This window comes from Petromyzon marinus, chromosome 76, assembly GCF_048934315.1.
Source record: "Petromyzon marinus isolate PM22_M1 ecotype Great Lakes invasive population chromosome 76, UKy_Petmar_22M1.pri1.0, whole genome shotgun sequence".
NCBI lineage: Eukaryota > Metazoa > Chordata > Hyperoartia > Petromyzontiformes > Petromyzontidae > Petromyzon > Petromyzon marinus.
In genome coordinates this window covers 5,098,358-5,112,685 of record NC_133742.1, presented here as the reverse complement: position 1 = coordinate 5,112,685, position 14,328 = coordinate 5,098,358, and the positions used below count along the sequence as shown (strand labels likewise).

Below are 14,328 nucleotides of genomic sequence, written 5' to 3'. Positions count from 1 at the left end.
TCGGAGTGAGACCTCTGCTGTTAAACTGGAGCCGGTCATAAGCACACTACCATCACCACCACCATCACCATCATCACTACCATCACCACTATCAACATTATCCATCACCATCATCACTACCACCATCACCACTACCATCATCACCACCATCACCACACATCACCACTACCATCACCACCATCACCATCATCACCACCATCACCAGTACCATCATCACCACCACCATCACCATCATCACCACTATCAACTTTATCCATCATCACCATCACCACTACCATCACCACTACCACCATCACCACCATCACCACTACCATCATCACCACCACCACCACCATCAACACCACCATCATCATCACCACCACCATCACCACCACCATCAACACCACCACCATCATCACCACCATCACCACCACCATCACCACCATCATCACCACCATCACCACCACCACCATCAACACCACCATCATCATCACCACCACCATCACCACCACCATCATCACCATCACCACCACCATCACCATTGAGCTACGTGCTGAATTCGCAACTCCCCCCTCCTCCACTCGCCCCACCCCCACCCATTGCCCCGCCCCCTGCCCATCTCGCCCCGCCTCCTGCGTCACTCGCCCCTCCCCCATCCCCTCGCCCCGCCCACTGCTCCCTTCACCCCCTGCCCCCTCCTCCTCTCGCCCCACCCCCACCCAACCGCCCATCCCTCTGCTCCACTCGCCCCGCCCTCCCACCCCTTGCCCCGCCCCCTTGTCATCTCGCCCCGCCTCCACCTCCCGCCCACCTACTCCACTCGCCCCGCCTCCTGTGCAACTCGCCCCCTCCCCCATCCCCTTCGCCCCGCCCACTGCTCCCTTCGCCCACGGCCCCCTGCTCCACTAGCCCCGCCCCCACCCCCATCTGATCCACTCACGCTGCACCCCATGCCCTCGCCCCGCCCCCTGCTCCGCTCGCCCCGCCCTCCACCCTCGTGGCCCCGCCCATCAGGCAGCTACATAAATAATGAGCGGGCGAGTCGCGCGTAGTGCCAGGAGAAAAGTTGTACGAGGAGTTTGTGCCAGTTGCTGTCCCAAGTTGCTCCGAGTTGCTCCAAATTGCCCCAAGTTGCTCCGAGTTGCTCCAAGTTGCACCGAGTTGCTCCGAGTTGCACCGAGTTGCTCCGAGTTGCTCCGAGTTGCACCGAGTTGCTCCGAGTTGCTCCAAGTTGCTCCGAGTTGCCAGTTGCTCCGAGTTGCACTGGGTTGCTCCAAGTTGCTCCAAGTTGCTCCAAGTTGATCCGAGTTGCACCGAGTTGCTCCGAGTTGCTCCAAGTTGCTCCGAGTTGCACCGAGTTGCTCCGAGTTGCTACGAGTTGCTCCGAGTTGCTCCGAGTTGCACCGAGTTGCTACGAGTTGCTCCGAGTTGCTCCGAGTTTCATCGGGTTGCTCCAAGTTGCTCCGAGTTGCTCCGAGTTGCTCCGAGTTGCACCGAGTTGCTCCGAGTTGCCAGTTGCTCTGAGTTGCTCGGAGTTGCATCGGGTTGCACCGGGTTGCCAGTTGCACCGAGTTGCTCCGAGTTGCACCGGGTTGCTCCAAGTTGCTCCGAGTTGCTCCGAGTTGCTCCAAGTTCCTCCGAGTTGCATCGGGTTGCACCGGCTTGCCAGTTGCTCCAAGTTGCCCCAAGTTGCTCCAAGTTGCTCCAAGTTGCTCCGAGTTGCTCCGAGTTGCCAGTTGCTCCGAGTTGCTCCAAGTTGCTCCGAGTTGCTCCAAGTTCCTCCGAGTTGATCCGAGTTGCACCGAGTTGCCAGTTGCTCCCAGTTGCTCCCAGTTGCTCCGAGTCGCACCTGGTCGCACCGGGTCGCTCCGAGTCGCTCCGAGTTCACCAGTTGCGCCCGGTTGCCGGTTGCCGGTTGCGCCGAGTTGCGCGTTGCTCCATCGAGCTGCGAGGTGGTGTCAGCGGCTTGCCAGCGAGGTTGCTTCGTTGCGTGCGGCCTCAGTCCGAAGCTGCGTTGAGTTGCCACCAACCCAACCCCCCCCCGCTCACCCCACCCACAAGTTGCTCCGGGTCGCTCCGGGTCGCTCCGGGTCGCTCCGGGTCGCTCTGAGTTGCTCCGGGTCGCTCCGGATTGCTCCGGGTCGCTCCAGGTCGCTCCGGGTCGCTCCGGGTTGCTCCGGCTCGCTCCGGGTCGCTCCGGGTCGCTCCAGGTCGCTTTGGGTCGCTCCGGGTTGCTCCGGGTCGCTCCGAGTTGCTCCGGGTCGCTCCGGGTCACTCCGGGTTGTTTGGAGTCGCCCCCAGTTGCTCTGAGACCTCCCCCCCCCCCCCCCCAAGATTCTCCGAGTCGCCCCTAGTCGCCCGAGTCGCCCCGAGTCGCCCCGAGTTTCTTCAAGTTGCTCCGTGCTCCGAGTCGCCCCAAGTCGCCGCTAGTCGCCTCAAGTTGCTCCGAGTCGCCCCAAGTCGCCCCAAGTTGCTCCAAGTTGCTCCGAGTCGCCCCTAGTCGCAGCTAGTCACCCCAAGTTGCTCCGAGTCGCCCCTAGTCGCCCCTAGTCACCCCAAGCTGCTCCGAGTCGCCCCGAGTCGCCCGAAGTTGCTCCAAGTTGCTCCAAGTCGCCCCTAGTCGCCCCTAGTCACCCAACGCTGCTCCGAGTCGCCCCTAGTCGCCCCTAGTCGCCCCAAGTTGCTCCGAGTCGCCCCGAGTCGCTCCGAGTTGCCGTTGCCGGCAACCATGGCGATGTTGCCCGTGATTGTGGCTCTCATCCTGGGCTTGGCAGCGAGGTGAGTGTCTGTGTGCTGGTGGGTGGATAGGTGAGTGGGTGGGTGAGTGGGTGAGTGGGTGGGTGGGTGAGTGGGTGGGTGAGTGAATGGGTGGGTGAGTGGGTGAGTGGGTGGGTGAGTGGGTGGGTGGGTGAGTGGGTGAGTGGGTGGGTGAGTGGGTGGGTGAGTGAGTGGGTGGGTGAGTGGGTGTGTGGGTGAGTGGGTGGGTGAGTGGGTGGGTGGGTGAGTGGGTGAGTGGGTGGGTGAGTGGGTGGGTGAGTGAGTGGGTGGGTGAGTGGGTGGGTGGGTGGGTGAGTGAGTGGGTGAGTGGGTGAGTGAGTGGGTGGGTGGGTGAGTGAGTGAGTGGGTGGGTGAGTGAGTGGGTGGGTGAGTGGGTGGGTGAGTGATTGGGTGGGTGAGTGGGTGGGTGAGTGAGTGAGTGGGTGAGTGGGTGGGTGAGTGGGTGGGTGAGTGAGTGGGTGGGTGGGTGAGTGGGTGGGTGGGTGGGTGAGTTAGTGGGTGAGTGGGTGAGTGAGTGGGTGGGTGAGTGAGTGGGTGGGTGAGTGGGTGGGTGAGTGGGTGAGTGGGTGAGTGAGTGAGTGGGTGAGTGGGTGGGTGGGTGAGTGGGTGAGTGGGTGGGTGAGTGAGTGAGTGAGTGGGTGGGTGAGTTGGTGGGTGAGTAGGTGGGTGAGTGAGTGAGTGAGTGGGTGAGTGAGTGGGTGGGTGAGTGAGTGAGTGGGTGAGTGAGTGGGTGGGTGAGTGGGTGAGTGAGTGAGTGGGTGGGTGGGTGAGTGGGTGGGTGAGTGAGTGGGTGAGTGGGTGAGTGAGTGAGTGGGTGAGTGGGTGGGTGGGTGAGTGGGTGAGTGGGTGGGTGAGTGAGTGAGTGGGTGGGTGAGTTGGTGGGTGAGTGGGTGGGTGAGTGAGTGAGTGGGTGAGTGAGTGGGTGGGTGAGTGAGTGAGTGGGTGAGTGAGTGGGTGGGTGAGTGAGTGGGTGAGTGAGTGAGTGGGTGGGTGGGTGGGTGAGTGGGTGGGTGAGTGAGTGGGTGAGTGAGTGGGTGGGTGGGTGAGTGGGTGGGTGGGTGAGTGGGTGAGTGAGTGGGTGAGTGAGTGAGTGGGTGAGTGAGTGAGTGGGTGGGTGAGTGGGTGGGTGAGTGGGTGAGTGGGTGGGTGAGTGAGTGGGTGGGTGAGTGGGTGGGTGAGTGGGTGAGTGAGTGGGTGGGTGAGTGGGTGGGTGAGTGAGTGAGTGAGTAGGTGAGTGGGTGAGTGAGTGAGTGAGTGAATGAGTGGGTGAGTGAGTGGGTGGGTGGGTGAGTGAGTGGGTGAGTGGGTGAGTGGGTGGGTGAGTGGGTGGGTGAGTGGGTGGGTGGGTGGGTGAGTGGGTGAGTGGGTGGGTGGGTGAGTGGGTGGGTGGGTGGGTGAGTGAGTGGGTGGGTGAGTGGATAGGTGAGTGGGTGAGTGAGTGGTTGAGTGGGTGGGTGAGTGGATAGGTGAGTGGGTGGGTAGGTGGTTGAGTGGGTGGGTGAGTGGGTGGGTGAATGAGTGGGTGAGTGAGTGAGTGGGTGAGTGGGTGGGTGAGTGGGTGAGTGAGTGAGTGCGTGAGTGGGTGAGTGAGTGGGTGGGTGAGTGGGTGGGTGGGTGAGTGAGTAGGTAGGTAAGTGGGTAGGTGAGTGATTGGGTGGGTGAGCAAGTGAGTGGGTAGGTGAATCGGTGGGTGAGTGGATGAGTGAGCGGGTTAGGTGAGTAGGTAGGTGAGTGGTTAGGTGAGTGATTGGGTGGGTGAGCAAGTGAGTGGGTAGGTGAGTGAGTAGGTAGGAGAGTGAGTAGGTGATTGATTGGATGAGTGATTGGGTGGGTGGATGAGTGAGCAGGTGAGTTGGTAGGTGAGTGAGTGAGTAGGTAGGTGAGTGGATAAGTGATTGATTGGATGGGTGATCAAGTGAGTGTGTAGGTGAGTTAGTGGGTGAGTGGATGAGAGAGCAGGTGAGTTAGTACGTGAGTGAGTAGGTGAGTGGGTAGGTGAGTGATTGGGTGGGTGAGCAAGTGAGTGGGCAGGTGAGCGAGTAGGTAGGTGAGTGGGTGGGTAGGTGAGTGATTGGGTTGGTGAGCAAGTGAGTGGGTAGGTGAGTGAGTGGGTGAGTGGATGTCTGAGTGGGTGAGTTGGTAGGTGAGTGAGTGAATAGGTAGGTGAGTAGGTAGGTGAGTGATTGGGTGGGTGAGCAAGTGAGTAGGTAGGTGAGTCAGTGGGTGAGTGGATGAGTGAGCGGGTAAGTTGTTAGGTGAGTGAATGAGTAGGTGAGTGGGTTAGTGAGTGATTGGGTGGGTGAGCAAGTGAGTTGGTAGGTGAGTGAGTGAGTAGGTAGTTGAGTGGGTGGGTAGGTGAGTGATTGGGTGGGTGAGCAAGTGAGTGAGTAGGTGAGTGAGTGGGTGAGTGGGTTAGTGAGTGGGTGAGTTGGTAGGTGAGTGAGTGGACAGGTAGGTGAGTGGGTAGGTGAGTGATTGGGTGGGTGAGCAAGTGAGTAAGTAGGTGAGTCAGTGGGTTAGTGGATGAGTGAGCGGGTGAGTTGTTAGGCGAGTGAGTGAGTAGGTGAGTGGGTTAGTGAGTGATTGGGTGGGTGAGCAAGTGAGTGGGTAGGTGAGCGAGTAGGTAGTTGAGTGGGTGGGTAGGTGATTGATTGGGTGGGTGAGCAAGTGAGTGGGTAGGTGAGCGAGTAGGTAGTTGAGTGGGTGGGTAGGTGAGTGATTGGGTGGGTTAGAAAATGAGTGGGTAGGTGAGCGAGTAGGTAGTTGAGTGGGTGGGTAGGTGATTGATTGGGTGGGTGAGCAAGTGAGTGGGTAGGTGAGTGAGTGGGTGAGTGGATGAGTGAGCGGGTGAGTTCGTAGGTGAGTGAGTGAGTGAGTAGGTATGTGAGTGATTGGGTTGGTGAGCAAGTGAATGGGTAGGTGAGTGAGTGGGTGAGTGGATGTCTGAGTGGGTGAGTTGGTAGGTGAGTGAGTGAATAGGTAGGTGAGTGGGTACGTGAGTGATTGGGTGGGTGAGCAAGTGAGTAAGTCGGTGAGTCAGTGGGTGAGTGGATGAGTGAGCGGGTGAGTTGTTAGGTGAGTGAGTGAGTAGGTGAGTGGGTTAGTGAGTGACTGGGTGGGTGAGCAAGTGAGTGGGTAGGTGAGCGAGTAGGTAATTGAGTGGGTGGGTAGGTGAGTGATTGGGTGGGTGAGCAAGTGAGTGAGTAGGTGAGTGAGTGGGTGAGTGAGCAGGTGAGTTGGTAGGTGAGTGAGTAGGTAGTTGAGTGGGTTAGTGAGTGATTGGGTGGGTGAGCAAGTGAGTGGGTAGGTGAGCGAGTAGGTAGTTGAGTGGGGGGTAGGTGAGTGATTGGGTGGGTGAGCAAGCGAGTGGGTAGGTAAGTGAGTGGGTGAGTGGATGTCTGAGTGGGTGAGTTGGTAGGTGAGTGAGTGAATAGGTAGGTGAGTGGGTAGGTGATTGATTGGGTGGGTCGGCAAGTGAGTGAGTTCGTGAGTGAGTGGGTGAGTGGATGAGTGAGCGGGTGAGTTGTTAGGTGATTGAATGAGTAGGTGAGTGGGTTAGTGAGTGATTGGGTGGGTGAGCAAATGAGTGGGTAGGTGAGCGAGTAGGTAGTTGAGTGGTTGGGTAGGTGATTGATTGGGTGGGTGAGCAAGTGAGTGGGTAGGTGAGCGAGTAGGTAGTTGAGTGGGTGGGTAGGTGATTGATTGGGTGGGTGAGCAGGTGAGTGAGTTCGTGAGTGAGTGGGTGAGTTGGTAGGTGAAGCAGTGAGTGATTAGGTCAGTGGGTCGGTGAGTGAGTGGGTGAGTTGATGAGTGAGCAGGTGAGTTGGTAGGTGAGTGAGTGACTAGGTAGGTGAGTGGGTTAGTGAGTGATTGGGTGGGTGAGCAAGTGAGTGGGTAGGTGAGCGAGTAGGTAGTTGAGTGGATGGGTAGGTTAGTGATTGGGTAGGTGAACAAGTAAGTGGGTAGGTGAGTGAGTGAGTGGGTGAGTGGATGTCTGAGCGGGTGAGTTGGTAGGTGAGTGAGTGAGTGAGTACGTAGGTGAGTGGGTAGGTGGGTGATTGGGTGGGTGAGCAAGTGAGTGGGTAGGTGAGCGAGTAGGTAGTTGAGTGAGTGGGTAGGTGAGTGATTGGGTGGGTGAGCAAGTGAGTGAGTTGGTGAGTGAGTGAGTGGGTGAGTGAGCTGGTGAGTTGGAAGATGAGTGAGTGAATAGGTAGGTGAGTGGGTAGGTGAGTGATTGGGTGGGTGAGCAAGTGAGTGGGTAGGTGAGCGAGTAGGTAGTTTAGTGGGTGGGTAGGTGATTGATTGGGTGGGTGAGCAAGTGAGTGAGTTGGTGAGTGAGTGAGTGAGCGGGTGAGTTGGTAGGTGAGTGAGTGAGTAGGTAGGTGAGTTAGTGAGTGATTGGGTGGGTGAGCAAGTGAGTGCGTAGGTGAGCGAGTAGGTAGTTGAGTGGGTGGGTAGGTGAGTGATTGGGTGGATGAGCGAGTGAGTGAGCGGGTGAGTTGCTAGGTGAGTGAGTGAGTGAGTAGGTAGGTGAGTGGGTTAGTGAGTGATTGGGGGGGTGGGCAAGTGAGTGGGTAGGTGAGCGAGTAGGTAGTTGAGTAGATGGGTAGGTGAGTGATTGGGTGGGTGAGCAAGTGAGTGAGTTGGTGAGTGAGTGGGTGAGTGGGTGAGTGAGCGGGTGAGTTGGTAGGTGAGTGAGTGAGTGAGTAGGTAAGTGAGTGGGTAGGTGAGTGATTGGGTGGGTGAGCAAGTGAGTGGGTAGGTGAGCGAGTGAGTAGGTAGGTGAGTGGGTTAGTGAGCGGGTGAGTTGGTAGGTGAGTGGGTTAGTGAGTGATTGGGGGGGTGAGCAAGTGAGTGGGTAAGTGAGTGAGTGAGCGGGTGAGTTGGTAGGTGAGTGAGTGAGTAGGTAGGTGAGTGTGTAGGTGAGTGATTGGGTGGGTGAGCAAGTGAGTGGGTAGGTGAGCGAGTAGGTAGTTGAGTGGGTGGGTATGTGAGTGATTGGGTGGGTGAGCAAGTGAGTGAGTAGGTGAGTGGGTGAGTGAGCGGGTACGTCGGTAGGTGAGTAAGTGAGTAGGTAGGTGAGTATGTAGGTGAGTGATTGGGTGGGTGAGCAAGTGAGTGAGTGAGTGAGCGGGTGAGTTGGTAGGTGAGTTATTGAGTAGGTAGGTAGGTGAGTGTGTAGGTGAGTGATTGGGTGGGTGAGCAAGTGAGTGAGTGAGTGGCTGAGTGAGCGGGCTGAGTGAGCGGCTCAGTTGGTTAAGTGTCCGTGTGATGGTGAGTGGCTGTCTGGCTGGCTGTCTGTGTGTGTGAGCACTTGCCCCAACAGTCTGTCGAGGCTACACGCGCGATGTGCAGCTTTGTTCTCTGTGCGTGCAATGGAGGAGCGGTGGCGCTGCGGTTAGCGCCCAACGCCGGTTCCTGGTTCCTCCCTCTAGAGGGGGTCGACTCAGCATCGAATGAGTCCCTTGGCAAGGGCGTAGCAAACATCGCTCCCTTGGGGGGGAGGGTTGTTGGGAGATACAAAGGCGGCCGGGCGCGTGTGCGTTGGTGTCACATGCTGACAGCACTTGCCCCCTCGTCGGGAGCTTTTGCCTTTGTGTAAAAAAAAATTTTTGCACCGCGATATTTAAAACGAACAACAATGAAACATTATTATTATTATTTTTTTTAGAAATCAGGAAAATCGAGATGCCATCTTGGGTTTCTCTCGCGCAGGCAGGACAGAGGCAAAGGTTACCCAGGTAGCTTTCCAGCGGGCTGGAGAGGGGGGCATAGGCACCCTAGGCACACACCACACACACACACACAGAGGTGTATGTAGTGTGTGGTGTGGTGTGTGGCAAGCTCCAGCCACGCCCGGCCGCCTTTGTCTCCCTTTTGGCGAACTTTTAACGACACACCGCAAACCAGGCACTCATTTGAGGCTGAGCCGACCTAGGGGAGGCAGGTGCAGGATGTTGTGTGCGTCGCGGTGGTCGAGGAGATGTTGACTACCTCGCATGGTACGCAGGAGGTCGTGGGTTCAATCACAGATACTGAGTAGATGTTGACTACCTCGCCTGGTTCGCAGGAGATCGTTGGTTCAATCACAGATACTGAGAGATGTTGACTACCTCGCCTGGTACACAGTAGGTCGTGGGTTCATTCTTAGAGACTGAGAGATGTTGACTACCTCGCCTGGTACACAGGAGGTCGTGGGATCCATCTTAGACACTGAGAGATGTTGACTACCTCCCCCGGTATACAGGAGGTCGTGGGTTCAATCACAGACACCGAGAGATGTTGACTACCTCGCCTGGTGTGTAGTATGGCAAGCTCCAGCCACGCCCGGCCGCCTTTGTCTCCCTTTTGGCGAACTTTTAACGACACACCGCAAACCAGGCACTCATTTGAGGCTGAGCCGACCTAGGGGAGGCAGGTGCAGGATGTTGTGTGCGTCGCGGTGGTCGAGGAGATGTTGACTACCTCGCCTGGTACGCAGGAGGTCGTGGATTCAATCCCAGACACTGAGAGATGTTGACTACCTCGCCTGGTCCGCAGGAGGTCGTGGGTTCAATCACAGATACTGAGTAGATGTTGACTACCTCGCCTGGTTCGCAGGAGATCGTTGGTTCAATCACAGATACTGAGAGATGTTGACTACCTCGCCTGGTACGAATGAGGTCGTGGGTTCAATCAAAGACACTGAGAAGATGTTGACTACCTCGCCTAGTACACAGGAGGTCGTGGGTTCAATCCCAGACACTGAGAGATGTTGACTACCTCGCCTGGTACACAGGACGTCGTGGGTTCAATCCCAGACACTGAGTAGATGTTGACTACCTCGCCTGGAACGCAGGACGTCGTGGGTTCAATCCCAGACCCTGAGAGATGTTGACTACCTCGCCTGGTACGCAGGAGGTCGTGGGTTCAATCCCAGACACTGAGAGATGTTGACTACCTCGCCCGGTACACAGGAGGTCGTGGGTTCATTCCTAGAGACTGAGAGATGTTGACTACCTCGCCTGGTACACAGGAGGTCGTGGGATCCATCTTAGACACTGAGAGATGTTGACTACCTCCCCCGGTATACAGGAGGTCTTGGGTGCAATCCTAGACACTGAGAGATGTTGACTACCCCGCCTGGTATACAGGAGGTCGTGGGTTCAATCACAGACACCGAGAGATGTTGACTACCTCGCCTGGTGTGTAGTATGGCAAGCTCCAGCCACGCCCGGCCGCCTTTGTCTCCCTTTTGGCGAACTTTTATGACATACCGCAACCAGGTACTCATTTGAGGCTGAGCCGACCTAGAGGAGGCAGGTTCAGGATGTTGAGTGCGTCACGGAGGTCGAGGAGATGTTGACAACCTCGCCTGGTACGCAGGAGGTAGTGGGTTCAATCCCAGACACTGAGAGATGTTGATTACCTCGCCTGGTACGCAGGAGGTCGTGCGTTCAATCCCAGACACGGAGAGATGTTTACTACCTCGCCTGGTACGCAGGAGGTCGTGGGTTCAATCCCAGACACTGAGAGATGTTGACTACCTCGCCTGGTACGCAGGAGGTCGTGGGTTCAATCAAAGATACTGAGAAGATGTTGACTACGTCGCCTGGTGCACAGGAGGTCGTGGGTTCAATCCCAGACACTGATAGATGTTGACTACCTCGCTTGGTACGCAGGAGGTCGTGGGTTCAATCACAGACACTGAGAAATGTTGACTACCTCGCCTGGTACACAGGAGTTCGTGGGTTCAATCACAGACACTGAGAGATGTTGAGTACCTCGCCTGGTACGGATGAGGTCGTGGGTTCAATCACAGACACTAAGAGATGTTGACTACCTCGCGTGGTACGGATGAGGTCGTGGGTTAAATCCCAGACACTGAGAGATATTGACTACCTCGCCTGGTACGCAGGAGGTCGTGCGTTCAATCCCAGACACTGAGAGATGTTAACTACCTCGCCTGGTACGCAGGAGGTCGTGGGTTAAATCCCAGACACTGAGAGACGTTGACTACCTCGCCTGGTACGCAGGAGGTCGTGGGTTCAATCAAAGATAATGAGAAGATGTTGCCTACCTCGCCTGGTACACAGGAGGTCGTGGGTTCAATCCCAGACACTGAGAGATGTTGACTACCTCGCCTTGTACACAGGAGGTCGTGGGTTCAATCCCAGACACTGAGAGATGTTGACTACCTCGACTGGTGCGCAGGAGCTCGTGGGTTCAATCCCAGACCCTGAGAGATGTTGACTACCTCGCCTGGCACGCAGGACGTCGTGGGTTCAATCCCAGACACTGAAAGATGTCGACTATCTTGCCTGGTACGCAGGAGGTCGTGGGTTCAATCCCAGACACTGAGAGATGTTGACGACCTCGCCTGGTACACAGGAGGTCGTGGGTTCAATCCCAGACACTGAGAGATGTTGACTACGTCGCCGCGTACACAGGAAGTCGTGGGTTCAATCCAGGACACTGAGAGATGTCGACTACCTCGCCTGGTACACAGGAGGTCGTGGGTTCAATCCCAGACACTGAGAGATGTTGACTACCTCACCTGCCACCAACATCACACCAACGTTGTTCCACCGCCTCCAACCGCTTACCAACGTCCGCGGGCGTTTGTGTTTTGACCCAACGTTCACCCAACGTCGCGTGCAGGTCACGTGGCCAGCGAGAGAACATGGAGTCGGTGGACATCCTGGACTCGCTGCTGCGAACCAGCGACTACAAGAAGACCATCCGTCCCAACTTCGCAGGTGAGGACACCCCACGTGACGCACACGGGGGGAGGGGGGGGGAGAGTCACGGGGGGTGGGGGTCACGGGGGGTGAGGTGGGGGTCAGGTGGCTATGAGATGTTGACTACCTCGCCTGGTATACAGGAGATGGTGGGTTTCTATCTATCATCATCATCATCACGGTGGCTAGGAGATGTTGACTACCTCGCCTGGTGTACAAGAGATGGTGGGTTTCTCTCTATCATCATCATCATCATCACGGTGCTAGGAGATGTTGACTACCTCGCCTGGTGTACAAGAGATGGTGGGTTTCTATCTATCATCATCATCATCACGGTGGCTATGAGATGTTGACTACCTCGCCAGGTCTACAGGAGATGGTGGGTTTCTCTCTATCATCATCATCATCACGGTTGCTATGAGATGTTGACTACCTCGCCTGGTCTACAGGAGATGGTGGGTTTCTCTCTATCATCATCATCATCATCACGGTGGCTGGGAGATGTTGACTACCTCGCCTGGCCTACAGGAGATGGTGGGTTTCTCTCTATCATCATCATCATCATCACGGTGGCTAGGAGATGTTGACTACCTCGACTGGTCTACAGGAGATGGTGGGTTTCTCTCTATCATCATCATCATCATCACGGTGGCTAGGAGATGTTGACTACCTCGACTGGTCTACAGGAGATGGTGGGTTTCTCTCTGTCATCATCATCATCATCACGGTGGCTAGGAGATGTTGACTACCTCGCCTGGTCTACAGGAGATGGTGGGTTTCTCTCTATCATCATCATCATCATCACCATCATCACGGTGGCTAGGAGATGTTGACTACCTCGCCTGTTGTACAAGAGATGGTAGGTTTCTCTCTATCATCATCATCATCATGGTGGCTGGGAGATGTTGACTACCTCGCCTGGTCTACAGGAGATGGTGGGTTTCTCTCTATGATAATCATCATCATGGTGGCAAGGAGATGTTGACTACCTCGCCTGGTCTACGGCGGCTATGAGATGTTGACTACCTCGCCTGGTATACAGGAGATGGTGGGTTTCTCTCTCTCACTGTCATCATCACCACGGTGGCTAGGAGATGTTGATTACCTCGTTTGGTGTACAGGAGATGATCGGTTTCTCTCCACTGCCATCATCATCACGGTGGCTATAAGATGTTGACTACCTCGCCTGGTCTACAGGAGATGGTGGGTTTCTCTCTATCATCATCATGGTGGCTAGGAGATGTTGACTACCTCGTCTGGTCTACAGGAGATGGTGGGTTTCTCTCAATCATCATCATCATCATCACGGTGGCTAGGAGATGTTGACTACCTCGCCTGGTGTACAGGAGATGGTGGGTTGCTCTCTATCACTATCATCATCATCACCGTGTCTAGGAGATGTTGACTACCTCGCCTGGTCTACAGGAGATGGTGGATTTATCTCTATCATCATCATCATCACGATGGCTAGGAGATGTTGACTACCTCACCTGGTCTACAGGAGATGGTGGGTTTATCTCTATCCCTGTCATCATCACAGTGTCTAGGAGATGTTGGCTACCTCGCCTGGTGTACAGGAGATGGAGGGTTTCTCTCTATCACTGTTATCATCATCATCACGGTGGCTAGGAGATGTTGACTACCTCGCCCGGTCTACAGGAGATGGTGGGTTTCTCCTATCCACCGTGATGATGGTAGAGAGAGGCAGACTCCAAACCTACAGCAGCAGGCATCATCAGAGTCGGGACTGAACCCACGACCTCCTGTGCACAAGGCGAAGTAGTCAACATCTCTCAGGGTCAGGGATTTAACCCATGACCTCCTGTATACCAGTCGAGGTAGTCAACATCTCTCAGGGTCTGGGATTGAACCCACGACCTACTGTGTACCAGGCGAGGTAGTCAACATCTCTCAGTGTCTGTGATTGAACCGACGACCTCCTGCGTTCCAGGCGAGGTAGTCAACATCTCTCAGTGTCTGGGATTGAAACCACGACCTACTGCGTACCAGGCGAGGTAGTCAACATCTCTCAGTGTCTGGGATTGAACCTTCGACCTCCTGGGTACCAGGCGAGGTTGTCAACATCTCTCAGCATCTGGGATTAAAACCCACGACCTCCCGTGTATCAGGCGATGTAGTCAACATCTCTCAGTGACTGTGATTGAACCCACGACCTCCTGTGTACCAGGCGAGGTAGTCAACAACTCGCAGGGTCTGGAATTGAACCCACGACCTCCTGTGTACCTGGCTAGGTAGTCAACATCTCTCATTGTCTGGGATTGAACCCACGACCTCCCGTGTACCAGGCGAGGTAGTCAACATGTCTCAGTGTCTGGGATTGAACCCACGACCTCCTGCGTACCAGGCGACGTAGTCAACCTCTCTCAGGGTCTGGAATTGAACCCACGGACTCCCGTGTACCAGGCGCAGTAGTCAACATCTCTCAGTGTCTGGGATTGAACCCACGACCTCCCGTGTACGGGGCGAGGTAGACAACATCTCTCAGTGTCTGAGATTGAACCCACATTCGATGTCGACTAACAGAGGTTACTCATGACAATGTCTACCCCCACAGGCGATCCTGTGGTGGTGAATATCAGCATCTACCTCAAGAGCTTCAGTGATATCCAGGAGTCCACCATGGTGATTCGACCACGTCCACCACTTTCACTCACTACCTACTACTATCACTCACTACCTACAACTATCACTCACTACCTACACAACTATCATTCACTACCTACAACTATCACTCACTACCTACACAACTATCACTCACTACCTACACAACTATCACTCACTACCTACAACTATCACTCACTACCTACAACTATCACTCACTACCTACACA

The 14,328-nt window shown here is 55.7% G+C and overlaps 1 protein-coding gene across 1 annotated transcript in view; it reads left to right on the top strand.

Moving 5' to 3' along the window:
- The first annotated feature begins 2,101 nt into the window (after positions 1 to 2,101).
- Positions 2,102 to 14,328, top strand: part of LOC116957557 (glycine receptor subunit alphaZ1-like) — a 49,361-nt gene continuing 37,134 nt past the window's right edge. Inside the window, exons 1-3 of the mRNA XM_076056541.1 lie at positions 2,102 to 2,757; positions 11,398 to 11,495; positions 14,053 to 14,120. Coding sequence (XP_075912656.1) covers positions 2,708 to 2,757; positions 11,398 to 11,495; positions 14,053 to 14,120 — 216 coding nt within the window. The 5' untranslated portion in view covers positions 2,102 to 2,707. The remainder of the gene's footprint in view (positions 2,758 to 11,397; positions 11,496 to 14,052; positions 14,121 to 14,328) is intronic.